This window comes from Strongylocentrotus purpuratus, unplaced genomic scaffold (genome assembly GCF_000002235.5).
Source record: "Strongylocentrotus purpuratus isolate Spur 01 unplaced genomic scaffold, Spur_5.0 spur5_scaffold_12, whole genome shotgun sequence".
In the NCBI taxonomy this organism is placed as follows: domain Eukaryota; kingdom Metazoa; phylum Echinodermata; class Echinoidea; order Camarodonta; family Strongylocentrotidae; genus Strongylocentrotus; species Strongylocentrotus purpuratus.
Window position 1 is genome coordinate 15,999,808 of NW_022145597.1, and position 19,774 is coordinate 16,019,581.

Here is a 19,774-nt window from a genome sequence, read left to right on the forward strand (position 1 = left end):
AGCCGGCATGTGCTTGCGGAAGAAAGATTCCTCTCGGTTTAATGTAATCATACCTATATAATAATTTATCTTTTCACAGATATCATACTTCATCCTCAAATGCAAAGGTAAGTTAATAATACATCATTCGTATTGTATGAAATATTGCACGAATATCGTATTTTGTCATCCTGGTATTTTTTTTCTTCATTCGTTTGGGGCACACATTTGCTAAATTGAATCTGAACATATCTTTACTATATGGACTCTCTTTGATTTGATGAAAAAGACATTTTAAAATGTCCTTTTTCTATTCAAAATCAGTTATTTCATTAATAGCTTATCGAGGACAATAGCATAACAATGCATGTATGATCTCTCACTCTTTTGAGAGTAGATTCCACTAAGAGTGGAAATCCACTCTAAGGAGTCATATTAGGGATTACTACCTTTCGGATTGAGTAAATTCCACTCCGAAGTATTGGTGAATAATTGGGGCGTGGATTGTACTACATGTTTTTTGTTTGACTCTTATTGTTATTGTTGCTGCTGGTGTTTGTTTGTTGGTTCGTTCGTTTGGTTGTTGTTTGTTTTCTATTTTGTGTTCTCCGCTCCAAACGAATTGAACCTTGATATGACTCCAGAAAGAGTGGAAGATTCGCGTTCATTCCCGGTTGCAATTGTAACATTGAAACCTATAACCCCAACAGATGTTTGAATTTGTATGCCTTAAGAAAAGGTTGAATTCTGGTAAAAATGAAAAGAAATTTTGAGCTTGCCCATTTTGTTTTTGTCAATTTGAAAAAATATCATAATAAAAAATGTCCCCTATCACAGCATACATTAACTGTTATACTACATAATTAAGTTTTATTCTCATAATTGCTGCTAACCAGGCTTTTACTGTGTAACTGCATGATCCGAACTCAACTTTAATTTTAAGGCTCGTTCATATATTAAAAAAAATAGGCTGTGGAACACCACCGCTGTCAAAATCCGTCGGTGCAAAATATGACGACATAAGTATAATGGGAATACGTAATTTTATCCTGCCCCGGCAATTACCAAGGCTTGTGGAAACAGCAAGATTTAAGAAATTTGTTCTAGCTATATTGCCATTTAGGTGGCAATTTAAACGTTCATTTTTTCAATGTGGGGAGAAGGAAAGCGAGAAGAACTAATTACCCCTTGCAAATAACCCTTTTTTTTGTTTAAATAGCTGGCGACCCTGTTATCCAGACACAATGCGAAAGGGGTGAACCGACCACACATTTCTCGTTGACTTGCCCACCGAACTACACGATCGTCGTAAAGGAAGGCATCTGTGTGCGCGTGACAGCATGTGATGCCTTGTACACGTCTTTGGTTGCACCCTGTATCATGATTGGGGAAAGGGTGAGTGAGGGCGTGTTCAGACAACTACCCTGATTTGTAAATATATTTATTTGTTCATATTGTCACATGTTTATTATTGCTCATATTATCACATGTTTAATAGTGTCCATACTATCACACGTTATCTTTGTTCATATTATCATAATATCATCGTTCATATTATCACATGTGTATCATTGTTATACTATTGTTATATTGATACCATGTAAATATGTTTGCACTCTCATACTCCTCATACACTCTCATAGAGTCAATACAAATCTTACAATCTTACTTACGGACAACTTCCCTCCTGACACTAGTGCTTGCCTTACTGAGCCTAGTTGTCATATAGCCTATGAAAGGTTTTGTTAATATGGGGCCGACCCTCCAGACAACTACCTCAAAGCGTATAGGGCCTACCCTTTGGAAAAGTGGGCTCTTGAAAACTACCTTTGAACAACTAGGCTCTAGACAACAACCTCTAGACAACTTTATACATCTAGACATCTACCTCTGAACATCTAGGCTCTAAAAAATTACTATCAGGACAACTACCTTTTGAACAACCACCTATGGACAACTGCCTCTGGACAGTAATGCTCCAGACAGCTACCATCGGACAACCACCTCTGGACAGCGACCTTCCGATAGCTACCTTCCGGACAAACACATCCGGACAATTTTAATGATAACAGCAATATTGACATAAATATAGCTATATTGCCACAGCTCCATCCCAGAGGATGCTCAAGCTGCTTACATAGTTTTTTTGTTGTTATATGAAGCTGCTTATATAGTTCAATTATTAACCTGACTATCGCCAATATGCATTTGGGCACTAAACGCATTCAAGGTATAACTACCTTTGGGTCTCATTTTCTGAATAAGAATGTGCATCATTAAAATCATGATTTTTGGCAGGATTGCTTTTAAACTTCGAAAGTAATCGTTCTGGACTTCTCCATTTTTAATCACAAGGGCCGGTAGTTATAAATGCATATTATGATCTAGTTGTGTCCTCTGTTTAATAGAATGCTCTGCTAATCCTGAAAAATGTACACCAATTCTGTAACCAAATGATCCAAGAAACTTTATTTCAACATAAAACTCAATTTCTCATTGTCATCTTATGGCTGGGTACACCTTTTTGTTGGTACTTGTTTCTTACCATTTCCTAAGCGCGGTGAGAACTTGTTATTATTATTATTATTATTATTATTATCAATCCATGCGTAATAGGATTACAGAAATATATATACCACCTTACAATTAATTTTATGTAAGAGATAGAAACAATGCATGGTCGGATACAATGTATTAGTGCAAGATTGAAGATTTTAACGATTGATCATAAGTCGAATTTTATGTTACGGGGCCCCGGTTGAACTTGTTCCGTAATTTTGATACGTGACAATGTATTGTATTGCAGACAGCAAAGTGGGCACTGCTTTGTAGTACACGGAACCCATGTGGCATCACATGCACAGGAGATCAAGATTTTTGCTCTGGAGAACAAGCCTATGCTTATGCTGAATATGACTGTGAGTTTGTACTGCCTTATGCACACGAGGTGTCATTTCGATTGCGTCATTACCTGGGCTAATAAAACCTGTGACGCACATATACCATACCCATATGCAGGGGCGGCGATTTCTTTTCATGACCGGGGGGGGGGGGACGAAATGCGAGGGACGGGGGAGCATTGGCGTATATTGAACAAATGCGTTAGGGGGGAGAAAAAAAATCCGCATCCCCACTCTAACATTGTACATGCAGGCCTCGCGGAACGTTTTTTATTAGGTAGAGCAAAGCGAGCATATCAAGTGGAGCGTAAATTGGTGTGTGGTCCAGGGGCGTAGGCCCATGAAGCTCAGGGGTTTTAGGCATTTAATAACGGTCAGATGAGCATCCAGGGGCTCGTCTTAGAGCCCCTGGTGGGGTTCAGGGGGCAGATCCCCCGGAAGCTCAGGGTTTTACGCATTCAATCACGGTCAGATGAGCAAACAGGGGCCAGCCATAGGGCCCTTGGTGGGGTCCAGTGGGCAGAGCCCCCAGAAGCTCAGGGAAAACCATGCCATTTCAGCAACATTTGTAAATCACTGGTATCGAGTTAGAAATAAACCACGTTAGAATTTTATTAGGGGGGCAACTGCCCCCAAGCCCCCCCCCCCCCCCATCATTACGCCAAAGCGAGGGAGCAAAGTGAACGAGAGGGGTAGAGGTTACGGAAGTGACTATCCCCTCACAGGTTTTTTTGAAGTTTTGTTGTATTAACAAATTACATACTTTAATTAGCAAAAGAATAGTATAAAAACAAGCAATATACCTTTTTCACACTTCACTTTTCTAGAATATTTACTGTACACTTCGAAGAATATTATGCGAGGGAGCGTAGCTCCGGAGTTTTTTGCATTTTTATTTGTCTAAACGCTGCACTCTAGGACCCTCCAGAGCCTAAAAGTTTGTTGCAGTCTTTAGTCAGTATTTGCTATACACTTTTTTTTCTCACTTTTTCAATTTTTCAAAAATTGAAGGGGGGGGGGGGACGTGTCCACCCGTCCCCCCGGGATCGCCGCCCCTGCCTATGTGTAAAACAACGGCACAAGTCGCTGAGTCTTACGTCGGCAGATAACGCATCGTGTGCAACGCCCTATTTACCAGTTTAAGGGAGTGTGGCATCGTAAAACAAGTGAAAGCAAAATGAATATTGCACATGGCTAAGCGTGTGTGGATAAGCGTGTGCTTAGGCTAATGCTTTTATAGCTTGGGTAGCGCTAGTAATAATGCAAATAGCAATGACGCCTCGTGTGCAACGACCATAATGCAGCTGCAGGATGAAAAAAAAACACGAATTGTAACTGAGAAATCGTCATTCAAAGAGAGAGGGAAAAATGGGTTGCGTTACCAAAAGATGATTTTATTTGGCACCTTTTTAAAACGACACTGGCCCAAATTAAAAAAAAAAATCTTCTTCATTATTTTGTTTTCGTAGGCTGATGAGACGCATTTTCATTTCCTAATTTAAATACCAACATTTTGTATAGCTGTTTAACTCATCTAATTTGGATATGATGGGTGTTTAAATCGATAAGTTGGGATATGTATCGAATCAATAAGCACTTTAAAAACTTAATTTTCATTTTGCGTACATTTGTTTTCATGCGCTAGTAAATATTACATCCGTCATCATGGTAATTAATGACGTAAACATATTGATAGATGATTAATATGGTAATCATCTAGGTTTCCTTAATGGAAAAAAAAATCATATTAAACATCCCCGCTTGTTATATTTCTTTTTCATTAGGTGGTGAGAAATGATTTGGTTGTCAATTTATTAAATTACACTAATTCAATAAACTGTGGCTTTTAGCGTGTGGGATTGTCCATGTTATTGAATTAGTTGGATTGATGAATACCATTATGCTAGAGTCCTTGAGGTACACAAAAACTGTCTTTGTGATCCAAAATTTGCTCGAGCGACACTTGCTCCGTTGCTTATTAATTCAATGGTATGAGGCGGTTAATAATTGAACACCACTAATGGCAATGTGCCAGACATGAGCGCTATATACAAGACTCCACTATTGTCGTTATTATTATTATTAGATATCCCATAGTCATACCGCCAAACTGACTCATAACTGACAAAAAATTGGATATCGTTATATTTTGTTCGGTCTGATTTCAGTTCGATGTAGGATTCGTTCAATTAATAGATAAGAGCAATTTCTGTTGTCTGGTTTAAACGTAGGTGTGTGGAATGGAACCGGAACACCACCTCCAGTTCAAAATACCACTCCAGCCTTGGTAAATAAAGTGTTTTCCTTTTTTTAGATGTTATATTATATTGGGAGGTAATTTCTTCTTCTTCTTCTTCTACTTCTTCTTGTTGCATGTACGGGTATATGTCCACATTATGCAAGAACACTCTTTTGGTATCATAATGAAAAAAACATATGACACTCTTCACTTATGGTCTAGAATAAAAAATGATTATGATTAAGTGACCTTTTCATGTCGTCTCATTTATACAATGGCTGGTCCTTAATCCGTTCTTGCCCCCTCTCTCTTTCTTCCTCTATCATTTCCCACTTACTTCTCCCCTTCCCTTTCCCTCCCCCCCCCCCCCCCCACAGACATCTTACATCAAATTACTTGTTAGTAAACTATTCGACAAGCCCACAGTAGCTCTCATAGAATAGGGCCCTCACGGAACCCAGGTCCGAGCTGGGCTCCAAAAGGGCCGCCTTTATGTTGGAGTCGGGCTAACTCGGCTCAAAGACAACTCGGCTCAAAGACAACTCAGCCCAGCTGCAAAAACGGTTAGTTTTGGGAGGTTTAGCGTTAGGTTTCGGGTTAGGGTTATGTTTCGGGTTAGGGTTAGGGTTCGGGTAAAATGACAAAAACTGACCGTTTTCTGCAGCTTGGCCTAGTTGTCTTTGAGCCAAGGTAGCCCGGATTCTTTATTTTCTCGATAATCCTTATCCCTTCGCCCATTAAATTCCGGCGGGTGGAGTTCTTTTCTGGGTTGATTTATATATCCAAGCTGTTAACAATTCTTGTTTTAAGTGAGTGGTACGCTTAAGTCAATGGCTAATTAACTCGTTAGCAACCGTAACCTTAATTTTTCATAATATGTTATCTTACCATGCATTTCTTATCACCATTTAATTTAATTAGTATTATGTTTGAGTCCGAAATAATGCAAACTAAGACAGAAGTTTGAGTTTCAGTTGTATGTTTAATATGGCGGCTTCAATTTACAATCAGGGGACTACGCCCTCAGTCGGCATGAGATATACAGTTTGGATTGCATACACAACAATTAGTCAGTATCAATCAGCACTTAGTGTACCACAAATTGATCGTTATTACAGGACCCTACTACAGACACAACAACAGAGGCACCTTACATTCCTACAACAATATCACAATTATCGGACCAAGCTACATCATCTCCACCGGATCCTACAACACCGACTTACACTAATACAGGACCATCAATGGCACCTGATCTTACTACTAGTATGTCATTATCATCGACGCAGCTTCCTACAACGGTAAATACATCGGTAAAATACAAATATCGACCGCTCTGAGGGGCACGGTTAAAACTATTGCCCAGGTTTATGTCAAATTTGAACCGTGCCACCGAGACGAAATCGAACGGCGTCATAAAGTCTCGAGATCACTGAGGAGCTACATGATTAACCGTGAACCCAACAATAAGCAGTCGATATTTCTTTTATTTACTGCATATTGCGAGTGGATTGTCAAAAAGGGATATATTGACGAAATGTGTATTTCGAAATATATTTACTTGTAGGGAATAAACCAATCTAAGAGCAGTGCGCGCATATGCATGTATCTATAGTTAACATTAAATAGCCATTATCTGGTATCGAAAACAAAATATCAAGTATCAGAATTTTATCGGTATGAGGAACAACATAGTTCATCCGTGAGACAAGACAAATTAATATTCTCTCTTAAATACAAGGTTATGAAAAAGAATCTCATCCGAAATTTCGGAAACAGTTTTAATACAAGTAACATTCTTTGTTGTTGTGATACAGTGGTTCATTCACTTTACTCTTTCAATTAAAATCGCAAACAAACAGTTGCGATCGATGTCAATTTGCCAGCGATTTAAATGGATCGCGACTGTCTGCATAAGGTCCAAAGCCCATTATTTTACTTCCAATCCTCTCCTTTTTCATATTTTTTTAATTGTGGGTTGGGGGATGCTTGTGCCCCCGTTGCTCCATGGATCACTGGTTTTAATCCTAACTTTTTTTGTACGTAGGTCTGCGGCAGCGGGGCATCTGAGGAAGTTCTTGAGGGCCTTTCATCTGGAAGCCAGCAGTGCCGCTTAACCTTCACGTTCCACTTCGGTTCAGTGAATGATAGAAATGGTAGGGGCATGTACAAATGTCGATCTTCTCTAAAATGAGCGCCACCCGTGTCATGATCTACGGACCTAAGTGTTTATAAGAAGCCACAACTATTATTTATCTATTGTTACCAACCAAATCGTGTGCTGTTATCACGGGATACACTGTAATTGTGCAATGGTTTCTCGAGAAAAAAGAAAATTAGTATTTGTTTTTTTATACCGCATCTGGCAAAATATGTGTTTATTTATAAGCAGGGCAATCTAAGAGCAGTACGCGTATCTATCGTTGAAGGAAACCTCACCCCAAAACATAAATTTACTTATTCTGAGAGATTTATTATATTCTTGCCCATTAATCTACAATATTCTCCACCAAAGTGAAATAGAGTCGCATAAAGCACAACTTTTACGTAAGGAATATTGTACATCGCAGGGCAGGAATACGTCTAATTGTTTTTAAGAATACCTATACTTTATATTCTTTGGGGTGAGGTCTCCTTTAACTTCATATGCATCTATTGCGTCCTTGCACTGCACGCTAAAGCAGAGCTATGCTCAATCAATTTCTTTCGCTATACTGGCTAGCTGTCAACAGGTAAATTTCATGCCTGCAGTTTTTTGTATTAATCAGAGGTCTAGAATCTTGATACGCAGTGTGTGATACTCCCCCTTCCTGTCTCATCTTTAACGAGCAGTGACCGTCCACCACGCCTACACGGACCGGGAGGATATCAAAGATGGCGCGGAAATTGTAAAGCTCACCGACAACGCTGACGAGAACAACATTGTCAGCATCATTAGCTCAGTGATCAAGATCGAACTCATTGACGGCAGCACGACCATCAATCTCTCCAATGGTTCTGTGCAAATAACCTTCATGATGCAGCCTACCAAAGGTTTTCCCCCAACGGTGAGACAACACTATCGCTACTCGGTTAAAGGGAAGATTGAGTTCTGTGAAAGGCGACAAATAATTTGTGTTCTCTTTTATCCTTTGTTTATGTTATTTCTTAGTGTTGAAGAGCATAATAGAAACAAAAGTCCCCTGGAATATGACACGTAACAGCTAAATGCTGGGAACACAACCCGGGCCACAAACTTATGCCAAATGTTTATGTAGTCCTGTGTACACATTTATATGTACAGGGCATGTGAATATTAGCAACATTGGGCCGATTTCTTAAACTTTAATGATTCCAAATACTCATATCATAACAACTGCGAGAAAAGTGATTGAGTGCGCGGACATGGGAACCTTTGTCTTTGTAATTTTAAAATGACAACATCGCCTTCTCTTGTGAAAATTACACTGTTCTGGGGTGTTTTTGACCAAAAAAAATCGGCACACATACTCCCTGGAATATAAAGAGTACAAAGAGATCTAGGACAAAAGGAATACAATAGAAAAATGTTTCCGATTTCGAGAGAAATGTTAGGTGCGTAGAAATAGGGCTCCCCTTCCTACATAAGACCACGAAAGAAGGTAATCGAGCTCGATACCAAACCGAACAACAAATTTCATTACACTAACTATTGGAATGCTGAATAAAGCCGATGACCAGAGATATGCCCAGGATTGACCATTACGTTAATCTTTCATAATAATAATACTTATCTAATTCGTTATCAGGTACTATACAACTCTTTTAAAATTCTTGTTGAAAAAAAATCAGGCGTATATGCTTGATGGGTCATGAGATGATAAGTAAAATATAGTAAGTGACAATAAGGCACGGAAGCCTTCTAAAATGACGATCTATCATTTCAAGATAATTTATATCCTGTATAGTTATACACTTTCATCATCCTTAAGATTGAATATTATCATCTACATCCTTAATATAAACTTATTAAAGTTAATATATCCTATTATTATCATTCTTGATGTTGTTATCATTATTAACATGAATATTATTATGATCATTATTATCATTACTACTACTTCCACAACTTAAACTGTTGTTGCTGATCCTACTAGTTATACTATTATTATCACCACTATCATCCTTTCTATTTTATTTGTTTTGATTGACAAACCTTTGCTTAATTACATCAGCAAAAGGGCCAGCTCCTTAAAGCGGAACAGTCCATCTATATCCAAAATGTACTTTGAATTATCCACCTTTTCTGATAACATGAACGGTAAGCCCGAAGCTAAAATGTTATTATCTTTCTGAGTTCTTTATTTGTTTATTTTGTATTTTATTTAATAGGACGGTTCCTATGTGGTGCACTGTGCTTACCAGGTCAACGGCAGGTAATCAGACACTGTTCACAAAATCATTTATGGACTGTAAAGACGAGTCACGTGTCTGATTTGCAATGCATTTGAGCATTTTCGTAAGACGTAATGATACGTCGAAATTTCGAGCTGTAACAATAAACCAATTGGCTAAAAATGCATTGCAATCAAGAGTCTTGACTTATAATTGAAGTATGTATATACATTTTTTTCTCGTGGAGGGGGGGGGGGGTCTTTTTTAACACATGTGCCTCACCTAAATTCATTTATAATCATGATTATCAAGATTTGTCTGTGTAGGGGGGGGGGGCGATTTCAAAATAATAAACTTCTAATCCAACAATGATATGTACAATAAGAGTTACATGACTATATTTTGAAGTAAGTTTCACTTGCTCCAACATTCAATATATAAGTTCTAAATACCGAGATTGATAAACCAAACGATTCAACACGTTACTAAGAGTCTTTATTAACATTTTAAAATATTTTTATTGTACGCTTGTGTATGATTTTATAAAATATTTGTTTACGATAGCGTTTGGTCAACTGATGGCGTCCAGGTCGTCTCTGTCGACTCTGATTCGGTTGTGTGCAGCAGCAGTCATCTGACTAGCTTCGCTGTTCTGCTCTCTCTCAAGGTCAGTCAGTCATTGTTGCATTATCTGCTTAAAAATAAAGTTCAGTTCTTGTCGTGCGGTCGGGGTGAAAAAGAAACATGGCATGAAATGTCTACAAATACAGAGCAATTTAAAAAAAATAAATTAAAATCAATAAATTGAAGCGGAGGAAAGGGTATTGGTTCCCTTTATTAATTGAATAATTCATGGATAAATTAAGTGAAAGGATAGGTAATGGTTAATCGAATGGATCATTGATTTTTTTTTCTTCGCCTTTTATTACTATATATATATATATATTATTATTATTATTATTATTATTTTTTTTTTTGGGGGGGGGTGTTTATTATCATTATTATTGATGAAGTTATTATTATTATTATGATAAATATTATTGTTATTATCCTCTTTTTACATGTAGCCGCCTACAGGAGTCAATGCTCAAGTACAGAGTTACCTGTCCTACATTTTTGGTGGAATTTCTATCGCCTCTTTGGTTCTTGCTGTATTCATCTACTGTGTGACTGGGTGAGTGTGTTTTGAGGTCGTTCCGCAGTGATGTTCGAGCCCACCTTAGCTGTTTAGGGCCAACTGGTTATGAAGATATGAGCAGCTGGCCCTGCGCAGCTGAGATGTAAACGAACATTTCTGCGGAACGTCCTTAACCAATTAGCTCCTGGAACCCGGTAGTTTCTGTAAAGGTGTTTATTGTCTATAGTGGATAAATCTCTGGAAGGTGAACCACGAGGTACGTGGTTCGAATCCCTGCTCATCTAATGAAAATAATGATCTGATCAAATTAATATGCCATAGCACTCTTCCCTCATAAAAAAGGTGTTTCTTTAAGCTACTGAAGTTGCCTGCAGTCGATTCGGAACGCCTCTGTTATCGTTTTTCGGTAGACAGGTAGAACAACAATCTTGAGGTGTCGCATCACCTCAGGCCTTTCTCTTTCACCCCTCACTAAAATGTTTAACGGTTTGTTACAGAGCCTGCAAGATGCTGAAGATTCAGATTCACATGAACCTGGCAATATGCACGGCCCTTGGACAGATCCTTTTTCTGAGCTTGGCCGAGGCAACAGAAAATAGGGTGAGAATTGTAGACTCCTATTCTTTCTCAGAACCATCATGACCACCTTAAAGAACAAAACAAAATCTCAAATGCCAAAGGAAATGATGAACCAAACAATGCTGAAGATTTGCCAATCGATCAATTAAAAATGTTGTCATCGAAATCACTAGTAATTTCCTGTAGCATAGAGATTAAGGCATTAGCGATCCAACCCGGATGTGATTCCCGGTGGTAACATTTTAAAAACATCTCAATTTCAAGACTTAAATAAAGCAATTATTCGATGTTGGTCATGTTTGTTTGGACTCTTTTTGGGGGGAGGAATCAATCTGTATTTAGTGGAAGCATACATTTTAAGACCTTAATTTCAATTCGGATAGACGACTTAGATTGTTTTAGGGTTCTTCAGTTACACAGAACATCCATTCTCAAATAGAAGTGTAAACACATTTTTTGTTTTGTTTTACGACAGGCACTCTGTAAGGGCGTGACAGTGACACTACACTATCTGTTCACATCAGCTCTTGCATGGACCATGATCGAGGGCGTGTTCCTGTACCGTACGACTGCCGTGGGCTTCAAGGCACTTAGGATTGGGTGGCTGAGTCTTATTGCTTACGGTAAGACCGGAATCAAGTGTCCACTATTGCCTAAAATAGCGATTTTCCGTTCTTAACTTGGCTCTGCCTATAGGGGGCGCATACACACCACCTGATCTTTTATTAAAAAGTCTATATCCAACCATGTACATGTTGTGAATATGACAATACAGGTATATCTCTTATGATTATATGGCGGTTTCTTTGGCCAATGGTTAATCAGTCGATGCTTATATCCAGTACCCTAATGCCATCTTCTTTGCTTGTTGTTATCTTTCGACTTGTCAATCGATTTTGAAGATATTTTTCCTAGCTCAATTATTTTTCAACCATCTGTTTTTGAATTCGCAATAGAATATTTGATGACAGTTCATCTATTTAGATGTTTACAATATGAAAGCATTCGGTACTATCACATCATTCAAATTCATCTGCCGATGTCACTTAGGGCATTGTTTTTATACATATACAAGGCACTTTCCTGCATCCCTAATCCTTTTTTGAGGTAGCTCAATTGTTCTTTACCTCATCTCCTTATTTCCTCCTGTTCTTCCAAAAGAAAAACCAAAGTTAGCCATTCATTGCGAAGTTTCGATGATTATATATTTTTCAATTATTAACATTACACTGTACAATGTGTTTATATAATTTGTTTAATGCTTAAAGTACGAGGCTTTTGTGTTAATCAAAATAGTATCTACATATTTTACACTAGTCAGGGACAGGTTCATCACTGAATTCCTAATTTTATACTGAATCTTATTTCTGATATAAAAACATGTCTGTTCTAAACTCTTATTTTACCATTAAACCATATTTTCTTCTTCTTTTTTCTCCCTTTATTTCTTTTGTTTTCTCCTTCTTATAACTTTCTTCACTTTTTCTTATCCCTTATCATATCAATTTAATTACTAAATGTCAAAATCTCGTATTTGCCTATTTTACATTGTACTATCTGAATGTATTTTATATGTTGCAGTTTTATTTGTAACTTCGAGCTGTGACTTTGCATTTTTATCAATAAACCTTCAGTTTTTAATTTCAATTCGATTCAATTCACTTATTTCAGGAGGCTCCCTTGTGGTTGTCGGGGTGTCTTTTGGTGTTCTCTTCGACACGTATGGAACATCTGCATAGTAAGTAACTGAGGCTTCTGTATATCATTGATCACTTGTCTATTAAAGGGGAAGTCTACCCTGATATTAAGTTGATTCAATAGAAGTAGAAATTGGGCCTGTAATAACAAAAAAAAATCAAAGAAATTACATTTTCCCTTAAGAAAATGTCCAATGATATATTCACCCTTTATATAATCGTTGCAAAAATGTGAAACAATCAATTCCGTCATCAATATATAAATAAATGAAAGTAAATGAAATATCCTGTAAAGAGCAAACTGGAGAGGAGCTCGCAAAATACGTCACAGTGTTGCTAAAATCTGTTTTTACCTGAAGACAGCTCTAACAAATTCATAAAATTCCTCTTTTTAATCGGATATTGCTCAATTTTCACTTATTTGTTTCCCTCATTTTTCTGCTTTTATTAAAACCAAGTTGATATCATCGTGTACTTTCCCTTTAAAGAGTAAATTCCGCTGTAGTTATGTCGTTGACATGTTTAAAGTTTCTAATCTACATGTTAATTAAATGTTCATTCCTTTACTTTTGTAATTGGATATGAAGTGAAAATCCGAATTTTTATTGTTTCACAACTTCCATAGGATCCATTGGATATTCTAAAGAAATTAAAAAATATTTTAGTTATAGCATTGGACTTCGCATTAGTTGCTCTGTTCAGATTATACAATAACATTCAGTTATTCCTTTTGTAATATCTTAAATTATCATTTTAAACAGGTTTTTCTTAATATACTAAACAACTTGTAAACAACAGAATTTGTTTAGTATACTGGGCTATAATGTGTTTCTTATTAATGGCTCGCGATACTTGGTGAATTCTACAGAAAATAATGTAATAATCATGATGATGATTATAATGCTGATGATGATATTATTGATAATTATTGATCGTGATTACGATGATGAAAATAATAATAATAATAGTAAGAGTAATACTAAAGATATAATGAAAATGATATAATGATAATGATAATAATAATAATAATGAAAAATAATAATAATCATTATATTTATTATCATTATAATAATAAATCATTAATATTTAAAGTGATGAGAATACTAGTGATAATGATAATAATAATAATAACAATAATACAAACAAAATAAATAGTAATATAATCTTATTTAAATACAAATAATGGTGTTATAAATATATTTTTTATTCAGCTGCTGGTTACACGTTGAAGACAACAGTATCTACATATTTGCAGGATGTGTCTACGCAACAGAACTGGTAAGATGTAGTGATTGGAGTTTGCCTGATTTTTAAAGGAGGACTAAAGTAAAAACTGGCTATACAGTTTTTACTAGCTTATGGCAAATATTGAGCTTTAACGTAATTATTACTTAGAAAGTACTGCATTTCTCTGAAAGAAAGAAGTCAATCTATAAAGAAGAAACGTAATTAATGAAGTCATGAATTTGGTAATATGATATGATAAGATGATATGGTAACATTTTTTTATTTATTTATTTTTTTTTGAAAAACTTAGCCTAATTGCTCATGGCTACACTGTAAAATCTTATATATTCATACGTATACATAATATATGAAATATCACTTAAATGAACTTACATAATCACAGGACGATATGAAAAATCTAAATTTGTTTTACGGCAAAAAAAATATCTGTCTATCTATCCAAATGATATTAACTTATTGTTTTTAACTTAGGTGTTAAGTTTTAGTGAACGATATTTCTGCATTCTCTTTTGTTTGTACCCGTAGTTCAGTTTTACGGTGTTGTGGTTCGTCATGAAAGCATTCAGTTCCCTGAAGGCAAACAAGAAGAAAGATGAAATCGACAAGATCAAGTAAGATCTGTTTACCAGTTCTTCAAGAAATTATTCACCCCCCCCCCCCAAATATTGTGCGTTCTTCGGATTTCTCTCCCATTGCTTTGCCTGAGATCAACAGGCTGGGTTAGACAAAAGTAATCATCAATGTTCCCGAAAGTCATAGAGGCTGTTCACACCGCAATGAGATAGCGCGGTCTATCGTAGCACCCCCTGTTTTTCTAGCGCGCGCTAGACCGCGCTATCTCTCGTGGACCAACCCTAAGAGGTGCTCCAGTGGCACGCCGTTTAGGCTCGCCGTGGCTCGCTTTTGGGCGGACCGAATCGACGTTGTACCTTCCTAACCGCAGAGAAAGCGCGGTCTAGCGCGCGCTAGCTCTGCCGGTGTAAACAGCCTCTAGAGGTCAAACTAACGTTTTATATTTTATAATTTGATTAAAAACTGTCATTCAGAAACGTCTGCATTTGGAGAAATTACTTTATGAAAGATCCAACCGACAAAGATAGATTTCTTTTGGTTTTTGCCGGCTCACTCAGTTGTGAATGATTTACGGTTCACATTCTTTTAAAATAACAGTTTAGATAAGATGCCATTCATTCCCAAGAACTCCTTACATAATATAAAATAGGACTTCTGAATTCAGAAAAATGCCATGCAAAGGGGAAATGGATTTCGCTAGCTTGACAGATATTCCAAACATCTTGAAGTATTCCTGAGGTATGTCTTCAAGTATATGTACTAGTGAGGTGGACTGAAATAAAGATAAGACTTTAAAGGAAAAAAAAATCTTATTGTTACTTAATCAATGACGTTGACTAAGATGGTCCGGATTCTCATACCTAGCTTACAAAATCGGGCTATCCACCTACTCCTGTATAGCAACTTTATTAATCCATGTGTCGTGGTGCAGTGGATAAGCCCAAGACTACGATGTACAAGATACTGGGTTCGAAACCTAGGGCGCTAATGTCCTCTGGCAAGACATTATAGATCTACATTTGCACTCTCTAAACGTAGCCGAGGTAATAATTTGATTGCAGGGTCATTAGGGAGAACCCTTATAAAACTGATGGGGCTACCATGGGTAAACAAATCATATCGTTATTATCAACTAATCTGTTCTTTTCTCGCTTTTCTATACAGGGCAACGGCTCGTGCCTTATGCATTCTTCTACCAATCCTTGGTTTAACCTGGATCGCTGGAACCATCACCAGTTTCACCCAATCTGATGCTGTCATCTGCTTTCAGTACATCTTCATCATCTGTTTCTCCCTCCAGGTAGGAAAAACGGAAGCTTTTCAATATGGCTCACTTCGTTCAATCGGGTGTCGCGTCGCGACCCGTTGGTCGTCGGTTACACGAACTTTCATGAATAATCAAACATTAACTCTAAAAGGGTCAGGTATAACGTTTGTGAATAGCACCCCTATTACTGCCAAAGTGTCATGTCCAGTTTACCTGATACATCTACAACAAATTTACGAAAAATCGCCTCGCAACAGTGGAGGCAAGCTCAAATAGCCCCTATTCCGAAATCATTACCTGCACCCATTAACAATCTCCGACCAATTGCACTAACAAGTCAATTTGAGAAAATTGCAAAATCTTTCATAGCCAAATGGCTCCTTGAGGATATCGTCGACAAAATTGACGCCCGGCAAGTTGGAAACCGCCCTGGTTTATCGACCACTTATTATCTGGTTATTTTACTCCACAATCTTTATGAAAATGGTGAAAAGAGCAAGAGCTAATCCACTGTTGTGTGTACCAACTTCTTCAAAGCTTTCGACAGGCTGGATCATAACATTCTTAATAGAAAATTGATCAAGTGCGGCCATGCATCATTGAATGGATTGTTAGTTTTTTGGAACACCGTCAACAGTGAGTCAAATCCCAAGGCACCCTATCTCAATACATACCTAAATATGCTGGTGTACTCCATGGAACTTAATTGGGCCCCATCCTCTTTCTAGTGATGATCAACGATGCTTGTGAAAACATACCAATCGATTGCTATAAATACGTAGATGATCCTACTTTGTTGAAATGTCGTTAAAAAACCGATCCATTCGACTTACCCGCTGTTCCCTATCGTTTGGGTCAGTGGTCCTGTCAAAATCACATGCAATTAAATCCTTTAAAGTGTTTTATTTTTTAAAAATTTTTACATTTTTTTTTTTTACTTTGTATGACATTCTCCAAAAATCCTCCTGCCGAACTAACTTTTATATTTATGACTCACCCTGTAAAACCTCCAATCTGTTAAATTTCTTGGTGTCATTGTGCAATCCAATCTGAAATGGGATCTACATGTCAATGAAACCCTCAAAAAACGTAATAGAAAGTTGTATATGTTTAGGCTTCTGAAACGATATGGACTGTCTTTAGCTGATCTGAAACTGATACATACGGGCAATATTCGTCCTGTCATGGTATACTGTACCCCAGTTGTTAATGGTGGGCTTACACAGAAACAAGTAAGAAACTTGGAGCAAGTTAAAAAAAGAGTATGTAGAACCATGCTGGGTCCACAATACACTAATTATACCAATGCTTCAGTTGCCAAATATGTGATCTTTCAACGCTTGAATCCAGAAGGGAAAAGCTTTGTCTGGATTGTGCTACATCCTTAGCTAAACACCCAACATGTAGTACCTGGTTACCTCTTTAGAAAAAACATATCCACCTTCTTACGCCATGCATCTAAATATCAACAATTCAAGTGCAAACCCAATCGTTTTCGAAATAGCCCCCTAACTTACTTTGTCGATCTTCTCAATAAAGCCAAGCCCAATTAATCAAAATAGATGAATTATTATTTTTTTTTTTTGTATTATAATTTTTTTCTTCACAAATGGTGAAGTTCCCTGATTTGTACTCTCTATAAGATAATACAATTTTCTGACTTCATGCTATCTTCTGTTTTTTTATTTTGCTGCCCAAGCAATTTTACCATATAAACTATATATATTCCAATATTGACAAATCAATTGTAACTGTATTTTATGTTTAAAATGTGCAATGAATCGTTTAATTATACACATGACCAATTCAGCCATTGGGCTGCGACACAAGCCTTTAATAAACCTTGAATTGAATTGAATTAAAATTGAATTTATTTTTTCCTACCTTCGATACGTAATATCCCCCTCCCCCATCATCAAAAGTGGTAAAAAGAACACCGTTTCTCTCATTTCTTTTTATTTTGTATGCTTTTACAGGGTGTCTCCATCTTGGTGTTTCACTGCTTGTTAGTTCCGGCTGTAAGTTCTTTCTTACCTCGTCATTTAACACTATTCAAACAAAATCTCATGACTACATGTAATCTTTTTTGAAAGCTTAAAATGAGGTAATACGGCGATAAATAACATTTCTCATGTGATTAGATATTTTGTTGAATATTTACATTATACAACGAGAAAATGCCCCTTTTCTATTTGTTTATAATGTCATACTACCTTTGATTATTTAAGGACTCCTAATTTTTTCTGATCAACTTTACAATGCATTTACAGTCGTTTACTGAGAGTACTGGAATAAGCTTAAGGTGGCTTAAAAGTGAACCTTAATTTTAGCTTTAATAAAGTGATTTTTGCTATTATTATAATACACACGGAGGTTTTTTTTTTTTTTTTTTTTTTTTTTTACACAGTAAGGTTTTGTTCTATGATTTCTTTCCTTTATTCACTTAAGCGACCCCTATATATATATATATCCTCTTTTTCTCTCCATTTATTATGTTCTCATTGTGAACTTTGTTTAAGCTATTCGATAGCAATTGTATATAGCCCACAGAAATCGCATGCGCATTGCATAATTCATATTTTCAAATAAATCGCACAATTCAGTACGTAGCAGATTGGAACTCCCATATTTTTTTTCTCCAAACTCTTTCCGTTCGTGTTTTGACAAAATAAATAAATACATTCATGAATAATTAATTACCTAAATTGACAAACAAATAAAAAATAAGTAAGTAAGTAAATAAATAAATGTTCGCACATTTAGAAAGGTGCTTGACAAAGCCACTGATATTTCCTTGGATTGATTTTTCGAAGGTATTTGCGATCATGTTATCCATATTTGTCCTCTCTCTCTCGATATTCATCTAGGTGAAAACAGCGCTTAAGCTTCGGCTTGGTCGTCGTGTTGCAGATAGCACTTGGGCAAGTAGGAGGAGTTCCAAGCCAACCGCCACATCAACCTTTTAAAGAAAAGCTGGGATAGGTGAAGATTAATTTGTGAGCTTTTCTATCTTTTCATGTTAGTGTGGAAGAGTATCGATGAAAAAGATGTCAACTGTAAATGATGGCTTTTCAAATGGCTTCACTTTTAAAAAATATGATATGTAACAGCTACAAGTTGTGGACCACGCTTTCAATTATGCAAGAAAACCCGTTTACCTTCTATATTTCACTGTCAGACACTATGGAGTGACTGACTGACATATTTTTTTGTGGTAATAACATACATAAAATGAGCTGTAACAGGTACATGAGCATTTATATATATATATCAATAACCCACTACTTGTAATGGCCAACGTTAAACTGATTAAGTCTATGTGCAGCACAAAACATAAGTCCATTCGGTAAAAGGGGCTGAAAATCAGACTGTTGCTTACGTGATTGCATTCACTTAAGTCGATTCGACAACTAGTGGTCGTTATTTTCCCACTAAAAGCCATTTTCAAGCCCTCTCGTTTTGAGGAAGGTTGTTTAATTCGTATTATCTTTCAATTGCCGTTTGAATTTAACCTTTACAAACAAAATTGGCCTGCAAATGGGATATAGTACCTTTAAATCAAGTAACCTGAGTTCCGTCTCTTTGGAGCCAGAAGCAAAATAATATATATATAGTTAAACATAGAGTTTAAAGCCCTCCTGGCTCTTAAAGGCGATTTACAGTATGTGGCAGTGAATCTCTAATCTTTAATTTCCATATACAGGTATTTTATGGCCTGGTAGCAACAATAGCAAAAGGAGTTAAAGTGCGGAAGATTGCATATTTCACCATTTTTTTGGTACACTATTTTTAAACCATGGT

The 19,774-nt window shown here is 36.7% G+C and overlaps 1 protein-coding gene across 1 annotated transcript; it reads left to right on the plus strand.

Annotated features, from left to right (window-relative positions):
- The first annotated feature begins 11,668 nt into the window (after window positions 1–11,668).
- Window positions 11,669–19,178, plus strand: LOC105438818 (adhesion G-protein coupled receptor D1-like). Its single transcript, XM_011667113.2, has 7 exons — window positions 11,669–11,811; window positions 12,860–12,926; window positions 14,097–14,163; window positions 14,659–14,744; window positions 15,871–16,006; window positions 17,950–17,991; window positions 18,841–19,178. Exons 1-7 carry the CDS (start codon window positions 11,727–11,729, stop codon window positions 18,937–18,939), a joined length of 582 nt encoding a protein of 193 aa, XP_011665415.2. The 5' UTR covers window positions 11,669–11,726; the 3' UTR covers window positions 18,940–19,178.
- Window positions 19,179–19,774: the final 596 nt, after the last annotated feature.

Coding starts and splice junctions, on each gene's coding strand:
- LOC105438818 (XM_011667113.2), top strand. CDS start 11,727: ATGATCGAGGGCGTGTTCCTGTACCGTACGACTGCCGTGGGCTTCAAG. Junction 16,007..17,949: donor TCATCTGTTTCTCCCTCCAG/GTAGGAAAAACG, acceptor ATGCTTTTACAG/GGTGTCTCCATCTTGGTGTT. Junction 17,992..18,840: donor ACTGCTTGTTAGTTCCGGCT/GTAAGTTCTTTC, acceptor ATATTCATCTAG/GTGAAAACAGCGCTTAAGCT.